At 36.4% G+C, this 17601-nt stretch overlaps 1 protein-coding gene across 2 annotated transcripts in view; it reads right to left on the bottom strand.

The window, feature by feature from the left end:
• The window catches only part of TESK2 (testis associated actin remodelling kinase 2), a 143380-nt gene that overhangs the window by 60848 nt on the left and 64931 nt on the right, over positions 1-17601 (bottom strand). For both annotated transcript variants that reach the window (XM_081307214.1, XM_081307213.1), the window contains exon 3: positions 15152-15273. In XM_081307214.1, the coding sequence (XP_081163340.1) occupies positions 15152-15273 (122 nt within the window). The remainder of the gene's footprint in view (positions 1-15151; positions 15274-17601) is intronic.

The raw sequence follows: 17601 nt of genomic DNA, 5'->3' as shown, positions 1-17601 counted from the left end.
AGGTTCATTCTACCACTGAGCTACAGCTCAGTCCTTTTTATTTTTTATTTTGAGATAGGGTCTCACCAAGTTGCTAAAGCTGATTTCAAACTTGTATTCCCCCTGCCTCAGCATTCTAAGTCACTGAGATCACAGGCGTGCACCACCATACCTTAACCTCCTTTCTTTCTTTATTTTTATATATATATATATATATATATATATATATATATATATATATATATATATAATTATAAATATATATAAATAATTTATTTTTTAATGTGGTGCTGAGGATTGAACCCAGGGCCTCACACATGCTAGGCAAGCACTCTACCACTGAGCCACAATCCCAGCCCCTTTTTGTTTGTTTTGTACCAGGGATTGAATCCAAGGGTGCTTTACCACTGAGACACAACTCCACCCCTAAATTTTTATTTGTATTTTGAGACAGCAAAATAAAGTTAGTTGCTTAGGGCCTCACTAAGCTGTTAAGACTGGCTTTGAACTTGAGACCTGTACCACCAAGCCTGGCTTTTTTCTTTTTCTTTTTTTACTTTTAAAAATTATCTTCCTTGGGGATCGAGTTGTGGCCCGATGGTAGAATGCTCACCTAGCATGTGTGAGGCACTGGGTTCAATCCTTAGCACCACACAAAAATAAAATAAAGGTATTGTGTCCACCTACAACTAATATATATATATGTGTGTGTGTGTGTGTGTGTGTGTGTGTGTGTGTGTATAAAAATTGTGTTCCTTGGACTGAGGTTGTGGCTCAGTGGTAGAGTGAATGCCTAGCACCCATGAGGCACTGGTTTCGATCTCAGCACCAAGTAAAAATAAATAAAATAAAGTTATTATGTCCATCTACAACTAAAATTTTTTAAAATTGTCTTCCTTTTCTTTGGAGCTATTCATTTTCTCCAGGAAAAATATTCACCAATTTCCTGGCAGGTGGTATGAATGCGGGTGGAATGAGGATAATTCCTACATGCCTGAGAGGAAGAAGACCAGAAGTCTTACAAGCCTCACCACTTAGTATGCAGTCTATCCCTCTCAGCTCCCTCTTTTCATTATGAAATTCTTCCCTCATCTTATGCCATGTCAGATGCTTCTAGTATGAAGCATTTCTGGTTGTTTGTTTTGTTTTGTTTGTAGTACTGGGAACCAAACCCAGGAACATTATATTACTGAGCTAGACCCAGACGTTTTTATTTTTTAATTTGGTAAGAATAAGTTCAAAGATCATGAAGTAGGAAAAACTCAAGTGTGTTGGAGAAACAAGCAGATTAATCATGGTGGTTAGAATAGTGTAAGAGGAGCTGGGGTTGTGGCTCAGTGGTAGAGTGCTCGCCTAGCACACACGAGGCACTGGGTTCAATTCTTGGCATCACGTTAAAATAAAGATACTGCATCCACTTACAATCAAAAAATAAATATTAAAAAAAAGAATAGTGTAAGAAAAGGGAGGGGGCTGGGGATGTGGCTCAAGCGGTAGCGCACTCGCCTGGCATGCGTGTGGCCCGGGTTCGATCCTCAGCACCACATACCAACAAAGATGTTGTGTCCGCCGATAACTAAAAAATAAAATATTAAAATTCTATCTCTCTCTCTATCTCTCTCGCTCTCTCTTTAAAAAAAAAAAAAGAAAGAAAAGGGAGGAATGATGAGAAATAAGGCCACAGGCAGGCAGGCCAAATCATTGAAGGCCTTTTAGATCAAAGTCTGGATTTTATTTTAAGGGTCACCAAAAAAAAAAAAAAAAAAAACCATACAGAAGGAAATTCAAGGAGATGATATGATCTGATTTACCTTTTAAAGATTCAATCTGGTTATTGTGGGTCAAGGAGAAACCAAAAGATCAATTAGGGAGGCTGGCCTAGGCAGCAGATATGGAGGTAGTTAAGATGTAGTCAGACTCAGGACACATTTTGAAGATAACGCTGAAGTAGATGGTTTGAAATGATATGAAAGAGAAAGACATTAAGGATGACTTCGTTTTTTGGCCTAGGTAAGAGATGAATATCCATTTTGTTTACTAAAGTACGGATGGAAAAAAAATGGAGGTAGGACAAGAATTGATCAATAGTGATCTCTAAATGGTATTCAATATTAAAAACCATTTTATTTCTGAGTTGTAGTACTTCACTCACTATCCACAGACAATGACATAAATATTACTGAAGATAATTTCTTATTTTACAAAATTCTTCTGCTTATATGAAATTAGAAGTTAAACTCAAGTCCTAAGTCATTGGAACATCTATCTTAGCACAGTGAAGAGGAAGAAAAAAAAAAACAATAAGAATCCCTTACCAATAGGCTTGTGTTACCAAAAAAATGCTTTGAAAGCTCCCATCTCACATCTCACATGACTCCTTTACCTACTTACTAAGATTACAATGTTAAAATCAGAGAAATCAACTTCAACCCATCATTTTAAAACATATTTATTCTGAAAACAAATACGCACTCCTAAAACAATATATTTTAAAAAGCTCATAATTTACCAGGTGCAGTGGCACGTACTTATAATCCCAGTGACTCAGGAAGCTAAGGCAGAAGGATCACAAACTCAAGGCCAGCCTCAGCAACTTAGTGAGACCCTGTCTCAAAATTAAAAAATAAAATAAAAAAGGGCTGGGATGTAGCTCTGTAGTAAAGTACCCTGGGTTCAATCCCCAGTACTGAAGAAAGAAAAATAAACTATACAATTAAAGCTGTGCATCAGGAGTTTAAAAAAACGGTGGGCAGGGCAGCTAAGAGATGAAGGAAATAATTCACTCCAGGTAAAAGTAAAGAGGACTAAACTATAGCAGATACATACAAGAAGGAACAAATGCAAAAGTCTTTGAAGATTTAGAATCAAGGCTTAGCTTCTCATTAGAAAGAACAAAAGGCATTATAAAGATGACTGGGATTTTTCAAGATAGGTAACTAGAAAGATTATCTTAAAAACTGAGCCTGGAAAAATATCCTGCTATATCCTCAGGCACTAGCTAGTGCTATTCTTTTAATCTTTTGTGTGTGTGTGTGTGTGTGTGTGTGTATGTGGTGCTAGGAATTGAACCCAGGGCCTTGTGCATAGTAGGCAAGCACTCTACCAACTGAGCTACATCCCCAGCCCCCACCTGTTTCTAACATGTATAGTTTGCTTCCTAAGGAGACTGGAAGACAATAGGCCTATCCTTTCTGTATTCATCATATGACTTATTACAGGGCTGGACTGGGTAGTTTCAAGTAAATATTTGGTGAATTAAAGGGCATATAGTCTCCATTTTAACAAAATGGCACTCATATTGTTGTTAGTGAATTTCTGAAGAAAAACTAAAAAATTTTGAACAAAATTAGATCAGAATGTGACCTAAACATAAAAATAAACAAGAGAATGTGAACAAAGAATCTAAAAGAAATATTAAATTTCTCATGGCATGAAGAATAACAAAGAGGTATGAGAACAAATCCTGGTGCAGATCCTCAGAAAGGCCATTGGGGAATGGAAGTGAGCAGGACATGGAATTGGGTTACAGATCCTGAGGCACAAGACTTCCTGGCATAAACAACCTTATTCACAGGAGGTCCAATCCATTCAACAAAGTACTTTATTCTTTTCTTTTTTTAAACTGATAATTTAAAACAATGGATAACAAAACAACCAATCTTAATTGTACCTCTGTATAAAAATGCATGCAAAATTTACATACCTACTACTTCTATGACTTTACAAATCCCACTCTTTACCTTCCAAATAAAAATCTGAGGGAGGGAGGGAGGGAGATAATAGGAAAAAGGAAAGTAGGGAGCTTAGGGTCAAGAAAAAGAGAAAAGAAACTGCAAAAGTTCGGCTCACTCTCTCCTGCTGGGCACATAATATCTCTGGCAGCTGAGGATGAAGAGGCATGCCCAGAGTATTAGATACTCACCATCTGGCAGGTCACACAGATAGCCTTCTTTCCCAACCAGAATTTCCAAATCACTAACACAATAATTTTCAACTACTACTACTTCCTTTCTTCCTCTCTCTCACTCTATTTTTTTTCCCCGTAAGCAGGAGACCCTTTCAAACTCTTATACAGAAGTTCAGTATAAAACAGATTAAAAAGGCCAGTGCAGTGGCACATGCCTGTAATACCCAAAACCTGGGAGGATGAGGCAAGAGGACTATAAATTTGAGGCCACCATCAGCAACTAAGTGAGATTCTGTCTCAAAGTAAATAATAAAAAGGGCTGGAAATGTAGTTCAATGGTAAAGCACCCTTCGGTTTAATCCCCAGTACTCACCCCCCATCAAAAAAAACAAACAAACAAACAATAAAAAAAAAAAAAATCAGACAAAAAGTGAAGCTGCTCTGGCTAGATGAAGCCAAGAGGGAAACAGAAGCCTCATCAGCTCATCAACCTACCTCCCTCCCAGGACCAGCTTCTAAAAAGGTGCATCTGTGAGGGCTGGGGTTGTAGCTCAGGCCCTGGGTTCAATCCTCAGCACCACATAAAAATAAATAAATAAAGAGATTGGGTCCATCTACAACTAAAAAATATTTTTTAAAAAAGTGCATCTGTGAAAATTGCAGGGTTCCAAAGGGATGGGTTCTTCCCAATTTCACTCTAATGATCTCAATGTAAAGGAAAACTGGTTCACATTTTTGCCTCAGCAGAAGAGAATTTATAGTAATTACAGTTTGAAAACAGACTAAGATAGATATTAACAAATAGCAAGAAAAATTTTAAGTGTTAACAGTAAATTGCTAAGACAACTAGAAAGCATATGGGAAATAAAAATTCTAAGAACTCTGAGACTAGATTATAACTAGATTATACATCCTTAGACCTTTTTTATTTTTTATTATGAGACAGGGTCTTGCTAAATTGCTTGGAGTCTTGCTAAATTGCTGAGACTGACCTTGAATTTGTATTCTTCTGACTCAGCCTCCCCATTCCCTGGGATTACAGGCATATGCCACCATACTCAGTTTAGCTTATTATTTAAGGAGCCTTAAAGAAGTATAAAAAATGTTTCTAGGCCTGGCACGGTGGTGCACCCCTGTAATCCCAGCAGTGTAGGAGTCTGAGAGGAGGATCACAAGTTCAAAGCCAGCTTCAGCAACAGCAAGGGCAGTGTAGGAGTCTGAGAGGAGGATCACAAGTTCAAAGCCAGCTTCAGCAACAGCAAGGCATTAGGCAACTGAGACCCTGTCTCTAAATAAAATACAAACTAGGACTGGAGATGTGGCTCATTGGTTCAGTGCCCCTGAATTCAATCCCCAGTACCAAAAAAAAAAAAAAAAAAAAAAGTTTCCATTGCTATAACATTCCTCTGGGTAACAAAAGCCCAGAGGGACTTTGCTCTAGATTATTGGTTAGGATAGTTTCCTTTTGTTGTATTCAAAATATACACAATGAAAATAAAAACACAGGTACATGAAAGATATAAACAATTAGAAGCTTCTTTTAAAAAAGAATCCATTTTCAGGCTTTTAAACCACTATAACTTTGGGGGGGGGGGCGGGCTAAGGTTGTGGCTCAGTGGTAAAGCACTCACCTAGCATGTGTGAGGCATTGGGTTCGATTCTCAGCACCATATATAAATAAATTCATTAAATAAAGGTCCATTGACAACTAAAAAAATATTTTAAAAAGACAGATGGCTTATGGAGAACAAAACAGTCAACATAGCACACAAGGTTAACAATTATTATTATTTCACATATACTTATAGCATGACAGTTCCTATACCAAAAGCTTTGTTTTCACCATTGTATTTGTTGGCTACTTGTGAACATCAAAATACAGTTAAAACTATATTTTTTTAAGTGTAAGTATTGTTTTTATTTTTTGGATTTGACCTATAATTATTTATTCAGTCATCTTATGCTGGCTTTATTTTTCAATGTCTTTTAAAATGTAACCAAGAAAACCTATTTGGTGAGAAATTCAGTAATGTTCTACTAGTCTCAGTTCTTTACAGGATAAGAGACTGTCAATATGTCAGAATATACAGCCTCTGCTACAAATGCTCTTAGAAAGCAGATGCATGCATGCCAGCCAGTGCACATCCTATAATGCTATATTCTCTTCTCAGAGAAGCCACCATTTGTATTTTTTTGAGGCAATATTTTACAGTTTAAGAGCTGGGTTCACCAAAAGAGAGAAATCAAAGACCTTAGAATTGGAAAGATCTACCTTGCTCTTGGATAGGCAGAATTAATATCATCAAAATGACCATACTACCAAAAGCACTACATAGATTTAATGCAATTCCAATCAAAATCCCAATGGCATTCCTCATAGAAATAGAAAAAGTAATCATGAAATTCATCTGGAAAAATAGGAGATGCAGAATAGCTAAAGCAATCCTTAGCAGGAAGAGTGAAACAGGTGGTATTGCTATACCAGACCTTAAACTATACTACAGAGCAATAGTAACAAAAACAGCATGGTATGGGCACCAAAACAGACTGGTAGACCAATGGTACAGAATAGAGGACACAGAGACTAACCAACAAAATTATAATTATCTTATATAAGACAAAGGTGCCAAAAACATGCACTTGAAAAAAGACAGCATCTTCAATAAATGGTGCTGGGAAAACTTGAAATCCATATGCAACAAAATGAAATTAAACCCTTATCTCTCACCATGCACAAAATTTAACTCGAAATGGATCAAGGACCTAGGAATTAAAACAGAGACTCTGCATCTAATAGAAGAAGAAGTAGGCCCTAATCTTCATCATGTGGGATAAGGCCCCAACTTCCTTAATAATTAGACTCCTATACCGAAAGAATTAAAACCAAGAATCAATAAATGGGATGGACTCAAACTAAAAAGTTTCTTCTCAGCAAAAAAAAAAAAAAAAAAAAAAAAAATTTGTGAGGTGAACAGAGAGCCTACATCCTGGGAGCAAATTTTTACCCCTCACACATCAGACAGAGCACTAATCTCTAATGTATATAAAGAACTCAAAAAGCTAAGCACCAAAAAAACAAATAACCCAATCAACAAATGGGCCGAGAACCTGAACAGACACTTCTCAAAAGAGGATATACAATCAATCAGCAAATATATATTATACATATAGCACAAAGAAACAATCTGGGGGATCAATAGAAAGCCTACATCCTGGGAGCAAATTTTTACCCCTCACACATCAGATAGAGCACTACAAAAAGCTAAGCACCAAAAACACAAATAACCCAATCAATGAATGGGCCAAGGACCTGAACAGACATTTCTCAGAAGAGGATATACAATCAACAAATATATGAAAAAATGTTCATCATCTCTAGCAATTAGAGAAATGCAAATGAAAACTAAGATATCATATCTCACTCCAGTCAGAATGGCAGCTATAATGAAGACAAACAACAATAAGTGTTGGTAAGGATGTAGGGAAAAAGGTACACTCACACATTGCTGGTGGGACTGCAAATTGGTGCAGCCAATATGGAAAGAAGTATGGAGATTCCTTGGAAATCTGGGAATGGAACCACCATTTGACCCAGCTATTCCTCCCCTGGACTATACCCAAAGGACTTAAAATCAGCATACTTCAGGGACACAGCCACATCAATGTTTATAGCAGCACAATTCACAATAGCTAAAATGTGGAACCAACCTAGATGCCCTTCAGTGGATGACTGGATAAAAAAAAATGTGGCATATATACACAATGGAATTTTACTCAGCAATAAAAGAGAATAAAATCATGGCATTTGCAGGTAAATGGATGACGTTGGAGAAGATAATGCTAAGTGAAGTTAGCCAATCCAAAAAAAACAAATACTGAATGTTTTCTTTGATATAAGGAGGCTGACTCATAGTGGAATAGGGAGAGGGAGCATGAAAGGAATAGATGAATTCTAGATAGGGAAGAGGGGTGGGAGGGAAAGGGACGGAACAGGGGATTAGCACCAGGATGGTGGAATGTGATAGACATTATTATCCAAAGTACATGTATAAAGACACGAATTGGGTGTCAACATACTTTATATACAAATGCGATATGAAAAATTGTGGCATATATGTGTAATAAGAATTGTAATACTTCCACAATAATTTTTTAAAACCAATTTTAAAAAAAGAGCTGGGTTCATATCCATGCTCTGTGATTCACTACAACCTTCTTGCTACCTATTGAAGCTTTTTTTATTTCTGTTTATTGTTCATTATGTTGCTGAATGCTCATTTTGGGCTGGGTACTATTTCATTCACTTCACATTTAATCCTAACAGTCCCAGGATGGATTTTTTTAACCCTGTTTAAAAATTTGTTCTTTTTAGATATATACATGACAAGAGTGTATTTTGACATATTATACACACATGGAGTATAACTTATTCTAAGTAGGATGCCATCCTTGTGGTTGAACATGATGTGGCATTTCACTGCTATTGTATTCATATATGAACATAGGAAAGTTATGTCTGATTCATTCTACTCTTTTCTATTCCCCTCTCCCTTCCCTTCATTCCCCTTGTCTAATCCACTGAACTTTTTTATTCCTGCCCTATTGTATAACTCTATTTTTTTATTTTTTTAAAGTTGTTGGTGGACCTTTATTTTATGTATTTGTATGTGGTTCTGAGACTCGAACCCAGTGCCTCACCATGCTAGGCAAGCACACTACCACTGAGCCACAACCCCAGCCTTAACTCTATTTTTTATACATTAGAAAACTAAGAACAAAGAATGTTACTTTTTGTATAATTTATTTATTTAGGTACACAGGATTGAACCCAAGAGCTTTTTACTACTGAGCTACATCCACAGCCCATCTTATATTTTTTTAATTTTGAGATGGTCTCGATAAATTATTGAGGCCGGCCTCAAATCTGTAATCTTCTTTCTTGTCTTGCCTTCAAAGTAGCTGGGATTATAGGTGTGGGCCACAGTGCCTGGCTTACTTTATAATTTAAAGGGTGGGATGTTGAGGATCAATTCTAAGCAATGGGACTAGAAAGAGATAAGCTTAAAAAATACAAGGAAATGACATAAGAAAAGCAAGGGTCACACTAATTATAACACTATCTATGTACTTCTAGGCTGGAACACATGTCTAGCAAAACAAGGGCAAAGATATATAAGTGAACTCTAACCCAGCATTGTCCAATACAAGTGCTCTACCACCAAGCTACATCCCAGCCCAGTTTCTCCACTTTTTAAATTTGTTTATTTATTTATTTATGGTACTGGGGATTAAACCCAAGAGTGCTTAGCCACTGAGCCACATCCCAAGCCCTTTTTTAAAAAATTTTGAGATAGGATCTAAATTGCTTAAGCCCTCACCAAGTTGCTGGGGTTGGCATGGAACTTGAAATCCTCTTGCCTTGGCCTCCTGAGTCATTAGGATTATCACTGGGATTAAAGGCATGCACCACTCTGCCCAGCTTCCATTTTTAAAATTAGATCACTCATTATTAAGCTGCTTAAGTTCTTTATATATTTTGGAATATTATCCTCTTTTTAAATGTATGTTTCCTTTGCTGTGAAGCAGCTTTCAGTTTGATGCAATCTCATTTGTCTATTTTCACTTTAGTTGCTTATATCTATGATTATCCAGACCAATGTTGTAGAGCTTTTCCCATTTTCTTCTAGGAGTTTTACAGTGTCAGGTTTTAATATACTAGTTCTATTATATGACAACTATATTTAAAGTGTTTTTATGTAATGGAATAAAATTTAATTAGGGTTAATCTCAATCTTCACCAAGAAAAAAAAAGGAAAAAATCTACATACGTATGTATTTTTAAAATTAATCTTCCAGGCTGTGCATGTATCTCTGTGGTAGAATGCCTACCTAGCATGAGGCCCTGGGTTTAATTCCTATACAATCAAAATAAATAAATAAATAAAGGCAATCTTCCACAGGGTACGGTGGTGCATGCCTATAATCCCAGCTACTGGAAAGGTTGAGGCAGGAGAATTACAAGTTTGAGGACAGCCTCAGCAGTTTAGTGAGAACTGGTCTCAAAATAAAAAATAAAAAAGGCTGATGTAGCACTGTGGTAAACTGCACCTGAGTTTAATCCCCAGTACTGGAAAACTAAATAATAAAATCAATCTCCCATGCATTTAGTTCACAATGAAGAGAATAAGGAAGATGAAATTAAAAAGATAGGCAGGGGGCTGGGGTTGTGGCTCAGTGGTAGAGCGCTCGTGTATCACACGTGAAGCCCTGGGTTTGATCCTCAGCATCACATAAAAATAAATAAACAAAATAAAGGTATTGTGTCCAACTACTTCTAAAAAACAAATATTAAAAAAAAAAAAAAAAGATAGGCAGGCTGTCATCCAGCATCTCAAGAGGCTGATAAAGGAGGATCACAAATTCCAAGCCAGCCTTGGTAATTTAGTGAGGCCCTAAGCAATTTAGTGAGACCCTGTCTCAAAATAAAAAATGAAAAAGGTTGGGGATAGGTCTGGGATTGTGGCTCAGTGATAAAACACTTGCCTAGCACATGTGAAAAGCACTGAGTTCCATCCTTAGCACCACATAAAAATAAAACAAAGATATTGTGTGTCCATCTACAACTAAAAAAAAAAAAAAGTAACATTTTTTTTTTAAAGGGTTGGGGGTGTGACTCAGTGGTAAAGTGCCCCTGGGTTAAATCCCCAGTACTCTCCCCAACACACACACACACTCAAATATCGACAGTAAATATGCCTAAATGTTAATGCTAGTTTTATTCCTAAGTACTATGATTAAGGGAAAATTTTTAAAAAATTTTTTTTCTTTAGTTGTAGATGGACACAATATCTTTTATTTATTTATTTATTTTTATGCAGTGCTGAAGATCAAACCTAGTACCTCACAAGTGATAGGCAATTGCTCTACCACTCCATAATCCCAGCCTTAGAGGCAATTTTTATTTTCTTGTTTTTACTATTTTCTGTTTCTACAGTGACCATGTATCATTTCTATAATAATAACAAAATATTAATTTTTTTAATCAAGATGAAAATATAATAATCTTCAAAATTCCTATGTAGAATATCAAATCAAGCTTCTTCTATCTAATTTTGAAACATGGTAGAAGCCTAACTGATCTCTCGGTCAGCAGTCTTCCTAACACTCAACTATTTTGCATCTTGTCACCTAACACTAAACTATTTTGTACCTTGTCATACTAGTCCCACCCAGAATTCAAAAGAGCATAAAATACAATCTTCTTGATTTTAGGCAAAGCATTCTTAAATAATTTGACAAAATTCTATCCTTCCACCTTCATCTACATTGCTATTCAATCAAACCCTGTTCTTTTAAGAGAAGACTGATAAAACCAGGCCTTACAGCCAGACCTTGACCAATATATAATCTCCTGGCCTTGGTTCCTTTAATGGAGAGTGGTGAAGATTAAATTTTCAAATAAGTAAAGTGTACCAGCATAAATTAACCTTCACAAGTGGTGACTGTCATTATTGTCGTTATTGGGGCTTTTTTTTTTTTTTTAAAGAGAGAGTGAGAGAGGAGAGTGAGAGAGAGAGAGAGAATTTTTTAATATTTATTTTTTAGTTCTCGGCGGACACAACATCTTTGTTGGTATGTGGTGCTGAGGATCGAACCCGGGCCGCACGCATGCCAGGCGAGCGCGCTACCGCTTGAGCCACATCCCCAGCCCTATTGGGGTTTTTCTTCACTGGTTCCTCAAAAAGCTTTGCATGTCTACATCTAAATGTTATATGTCACTATTTTGTTCTCTTTAGAGTTCCTTTACTTTCTTCTAAAAGCCCTTTAAGCCACATGCCTGTAATCCCAGCAATTTAGGAGGTGAAGGCAAGAGGATCACAAAGCCATCCTCAGCAACTTGTCAGGTAAGCAATTTAGCATGACCCCAGTCTCAAAATAAAAAATAAACAAAGAGCTGGGGATGTGTCTCAGTGGTTAAGCACCCCTGGGTTAAATCCCCAGTACCAAAAAATAAAATAAAGCATTTAAAATTCAAAGTCAGGGGCTGGGGTTGTGGCTCAGTGGTAAAGTGCTTGCCTAGCATGTGTGAGACACTGGGTTCGATCCTCAGCACCACATAAAAATAAATAAATAAAGGTATTGTGTCCATCTACAACTAAAAATATTTTTTTAAAAATTCAAGGTCCAGTTCAGGTCTCCCTTTTTTCCCCTGACTCTCTAAAGTTAATGTGACCGTCAGGAGTAAACTTTGAGCTTCTATAGTACTTACGAGTTACACTCAACCCAAATAAAGGCATCTTAGTTAATGTTCCCTGCATGTAAGTCCTAGATTCACTGAGTATAAATTCCTTGTTAGCAGACACTCCATTTTATGTATACCTTCATAACTTTTTGGTGTCTTTTTGAAACGTCATCAGGTATATATTATATGCTCAAAATACATGTTGATTTAATTTACATATTTAAATGAAAGTCATCACAATTAAAATACTGGCTGAATATTTTTAATAGACTTGGAAGCTAATGATTTTATATAAAGACAGGAAGTTTCAAGTAAGCAGCATAATTTAGTTCCATAATTTAGTATCACTGACCAAACATGTAAGCCATACATGTAAGGTATGTGATTTATCTCTAGTTCGACAGATATATATAAAAATTAGCAATAAATGACCCTAAGAGAATAATACTTTTAATATTTCAAAACATCTTGTACATAAGCTCTAATTAAATATATATTCAATTAAATTGTCTTATTTGGTTTCATTTGGAAATATACTTGCCTCACTAAAATATCAAAAAAAATATTCAGCTAATGATTACTAAAAGTGATAAGTATATAATTATATAACCTTATATATGAAAATAATTCTCAAAGACACACTATGTGGACTGGGTTTGTAACTCAGTGGTAGAGCACTTGGTTAGCTTGGGTGAGGCACTGGGTTCAATCCTCAGCATGGCATATAAATAAATACAATATAAATAAAATAAAGGTCCATTGATAACTAAATTTTTTTTTTTAAAAGACAAACTATGTTTCCTTGAGTGTGCTAAATGTTTAGGGTGGAAAGCTTGAGGGCACAATTTTGCTTTAATTTTCATTCACTGATTTAATTACAGTACCTTATAAAGTAATTAGGAAAATTAAATAACCACATAAAGACCATTTTTTTCCTCTTTGATAAGTTACTAATGAGAAATAGGAAACAACTTTTGTAATGAGCTGCTACTAATGTTCTAATGAGAATGAAGCAACTTCAGAGATGGAAGAGATGGAGGAAGTAGCCCTCTTAAATGAAGCTAATTACCAGGAAATTAAGTCTCCACAGGGACAAAAAGGTCTAGAGCACAGCTAAACTCCAAGAAGAAAAGATTCAGCTAGATATACCTGAATCTATCGAGATGATCATATGGTTCTTATCTTTAAGTCTATTGATGTGGTGAATAACATTTATTGATTTCCGTATATTGAACCATCCTTGCATCCCAGGGATGAATCCTACTTGATCATGGTGCACAATTTTTTTGATGTGCCTTTGTATCCGATTCGCCAGAATTTTATTGAGGATTTTTGCATCTAGGTTCATCAGAGATATTGGTCTGTAGTTTTCTTTCTTTGAGGTGTCTTTGTCTGGTTTCCGAATCAGGGTGATGTTGGCCTCATAGAATGAATTTGGTAAAGCTCCCTCTTTTTCTATTTCCTGAAATAACTTGAAAAGTATTGGTATTAATTCTTCTTTAAAGGTTTCGTAAAACTCCGCTGTGTACCCATCCGGTCCTGGGCTTTTCTTGGTTGGTAGTCTTTTGATTGCTTTTTCTATTTCATCCATTGATATTGGTCTGTTTAAATTGTGTGTATCCTCCTGACTCAGTCTGGGCAAATCATATGACCTAAGAAATTTATCAATGTCTTCACTATCTTCTATTTTATTGGAATATAGGTTTTCAAAATAATTTCTAATTGTCTTCTGTATTTCTGTAGCATCTGTTGTGATATTGCCTTTTTCATCTCATGTTAGTAATTTGAGTTCTCTCTCTTCTTCTCTTCGTTAGCATGGCTAAGGGTCTGTCGATCTTATTTATTTTTTCAAAGAACCAACTTTTTGTTTTGTTAATTTTTTCAATAGTTTCTTTTGTTTCAATTTCGTTGATTTCTGCTCTGATTTTAATTATTTCTTGCCTTCTGCTACATTTGCTGTTGTTTTGCTCTTCCTTTTCTAGGGCTTTGAGATGAAGTGTGAGCTCATTTATTTGTTGGTTTTTCCTTTTTTTGAGGAATGACCTCCAGGCGATGAGTTTCCCTCTTAAAACTGCTTTCATTGTGTCCCACAGATTCCAATATGTTGTGTCTGTATTTTCATTTATCTCTAAGAATTTTTTGATTTCCTCCTTTATGTCTTCTGTAACCCATTGGTCATTCAGTAACATATTGTTCATTTTCCGAAGACCTTAAAAGAGCGCACTACAGGGATACTGCCACATTGATGTTCATAGCAGCACAATTCACAATTGCTAGACTGTGGAATCAACCCAGATGCCCTTCAATAGATGAATGGATAAAAAAAATGTGGCATTTAAACACCATGGAGTATTACGAAGCACTAAAAAATGACAAAATCATGGAATTTGCAGGGAAATGGATGGCACTAGAGCAGATTATGCTTAGTGAAGCTAGCCAATCCCTAAAAAACAAATACCAAACGTCTTCTTTGATATAATGAGAGCAACTAAGAACAGAGCAGGGAGGAAGAGCAGGAAGAAAAGATTAACATTAAACAGAGACATGAGGTGGGAGGGGAAGGGAGAAAAAAGGGAAATTGCATGGAAATGGAGGGAGACCCTCATTGTTATACAAAATTACATATAAGAGGTTGTGAGGGGAACGGGATAATAAACATGGAGGGAAATGAATTACAGTAGATGGGGTAGAGAGAGAAGACGGGGAGGGGAGGGGAGGGGGGATAGTAGAGGATAGGAAAGGTAGCAGAATACAACAGTCACTAATATGGCAGTATGTAAAAATGTGGATGTGTAACCGATGTGATTCTGCAATCTGTATTTGGGGTAAAAATGGGAGTTCATAACCCACTTGATTCTAATGTATGAAATATGATATGTCAAGAGCTTTGTAATGTTGTGAACAACCAATAAAAAAAAATAGATATACCTGAATTTCTCTTTTAGCTATCGGTACTGTTCTAGCAAGCTTCCAATAATGTTTCAGGTTTCTCACTGATCCCCAGAGGAAGGAAAAGCCATTACCTAAGAATGTTGGGGTGGGAAAGTCTATTCATGAGCTGTACTTCTTTCAGCATATTTGCCCGGTTACTGCTTAATGTGTTCATCTTGAGAGCCATCACCTGACCAGAAGCTCGGTGGCGTACCTAGAAAATTAAATAGAATAGAAAAAAATGTCAAGAGCAGCATGTCACAAGTTTCCACATGTAGAACATTCTAAGATATTTTAGTATCAGTTTAGATAAAATAACTATCTGATTACATTAAAATATCACTTCCATTAATGAAGATGAATTTATTCCATCCAAGACCAAAGTCATTTCATGCTGAGCTATTAACAGAAAAACACCTAATGTGGGGCTGAGGTTGTGGCAGTGGAGAGATTGTGTGAGGCTCTAGGTTTGAACCTCATGACCACATAAAAATAAATAAACAAAATAAAAGTATTGTGTCCATTTATAATTTAAAAAAAATAACACTTAATGATACCTCAAGAAATCATGTCTTGTTGGGCCCAGTGGCACAAGCCTATAATCCCAGGAACTCAGAAGGCTGAGGCAGGAGGATCACAAGCCCAAGGTCAGCCTCAGCAACTTAGTGAGACACTTGTCTCAAAATAAAAAGGATTTGGGATGTAGCTCAGTGGTAGAGCATTCTGGGTTCAATTTCTAGTACCTACACACCCTACACATGAAATAAAAAGGAAAAAGAAATTATGTTTTTAATACCTTAAAAAAAAACCTAGTAGAATTTTTTTTTAAAGAGAGAGTGAGAGAGGGGGAGAGAGAGAGAGAGAGAATTTTTTTAATATTTATTTTTTAGTTCTCGGAGGACACAACATCTTTGTTGGTATGTGGTGCTGAGGATCGAACCCAGGCCGCACGCATGCCAGGCAAGCGCGCTACCGCTTGAGCCACATCCCCAGCCCCCCTAGTAGAATTTTTAAGGCTAGTTCCCCATAGCTGATATTGATAAGTCAGGATACCAACAGGAAAAAGTCCCATCAGTAGAATTTCCAGCATAATCAAAAAGATACATGGATAAGTTTTATATAACACTTAATGAACTATAAAACTATCTTTTCCCTACATCCTTGCCAACACTTATTGTAGTCTGTATTCATAATAGCTGCCATTCTGTCTGGAGTGAGATGAAATCTTAAGAGTAGTTTTGATTTGCATTTCTCTAATAGTTGGCAACAATGAACGTTTTTTCATATATTTGTTGATTGTATATCATCTTCTGAGAAGTGTCTGTTCAGATTGTTGGTCCATTTATTGATTGGGTTATTTGTTTTTTTGGTGCTTAGTTTTTTGAGTTCTTTATATACCCTAGAGATTAGTGCTCTATCTGATGTGTGAGGGGTAAAGATTTGCTCCAAAGATGTAGGCTCTCTATTCACCTCACAGATAGTTTCTTTTGCTGAGAAGAAACGTTTTAGTTTGAGTCCATCCCATTTATTGATTATTGATTTTAATTCTTACACCAGAGGAGTCTTACTAAGGAAGTTGGGGCCTAATCCCACATGATGGAGATTAGGGCCTACTTTTTCTTCTATTAGACGCACACAGGGTCTCTGGTTTTAGTAATGGGTCCTTGAGGATGTGGAGGGAAAGATATACTCATACACTGCTGGTGGGACTACAAATTGGTTCAGCCAATATGGAAAGCAGTATGGAGATTTCTTGGAAAATTGGGAATGGAACCACCATTTGACCATTTGAGAGCTATCCCTCTTCTTGGTCTATAGCCAAAGGACTTAAAAACAGCATACTAGGGCTGGGGATGTGGCTCAAGCGGTAGCGCGCTCGCCTGGCATGCGTGCGGCCCGGGTTCGATCCTCAGCACCACATACCAACAAAGATGTTGTGTCCGCCGAGAACTAAAAAATAAATATTAAAAAATTCAAAAAAAAAAAACCAAAAACAGCATACTACAGGGACACAGTCACATCAATGTTTATAGCAGCACAATTCACAATAGCTAAACCGTGGAACCAACCTAGATGCCCTTCAATAGATGAATGGATAAAAAAAAATGTAGCATATATACACAATGGAATATTACTCAGCAATAAAAGAGAATAAAATCATGGCATTTGCAGGTAAATGGATGGAGTTAAAGAAGATAATGCTAATTGAATTTAGCCAGTCCCAAAAAACCAAATGCCAAATGTTTTCTTTGATATAAGGAGGCCGATTCATAGTGGGGTAGGGAGAGGGAGCATGAGAGGAATAGAGGAACTCCAGATAGGGCAGAGGGGTAGGAGGTGTAGGGAGGGGGCAGGGGGTTAGAAATGATGGTGAAATGTGATAGACATTCCAAAGTACATATATGAAGACACGAATTGGTGTGAATATATTTTGTATATAACCAGAGATATGAAAAATTGTGCTCTATATGTATAATAAGAATTGTAATGCATTCTGCTGTCATATATAAATTTAAAAATTAATTAAAAATTAATTTAAGAC

The sequence above is a fragment of the Spermophilus citellus genome, assembly GCF_964194105.1.
Source record: "Spermophilus citellus genome assembly, chromosome: 9".
Taxonomy (NCBI): domain Eukaryota; kingdom Metazoa; phylum Chordata; class Mammalia; order Rodentia; family Sciuridae; genus Spermophilus; species Spermophilus citellus.
This window is presented reverse-complemented; position numbering and strand designations above follow the sequence as displayed.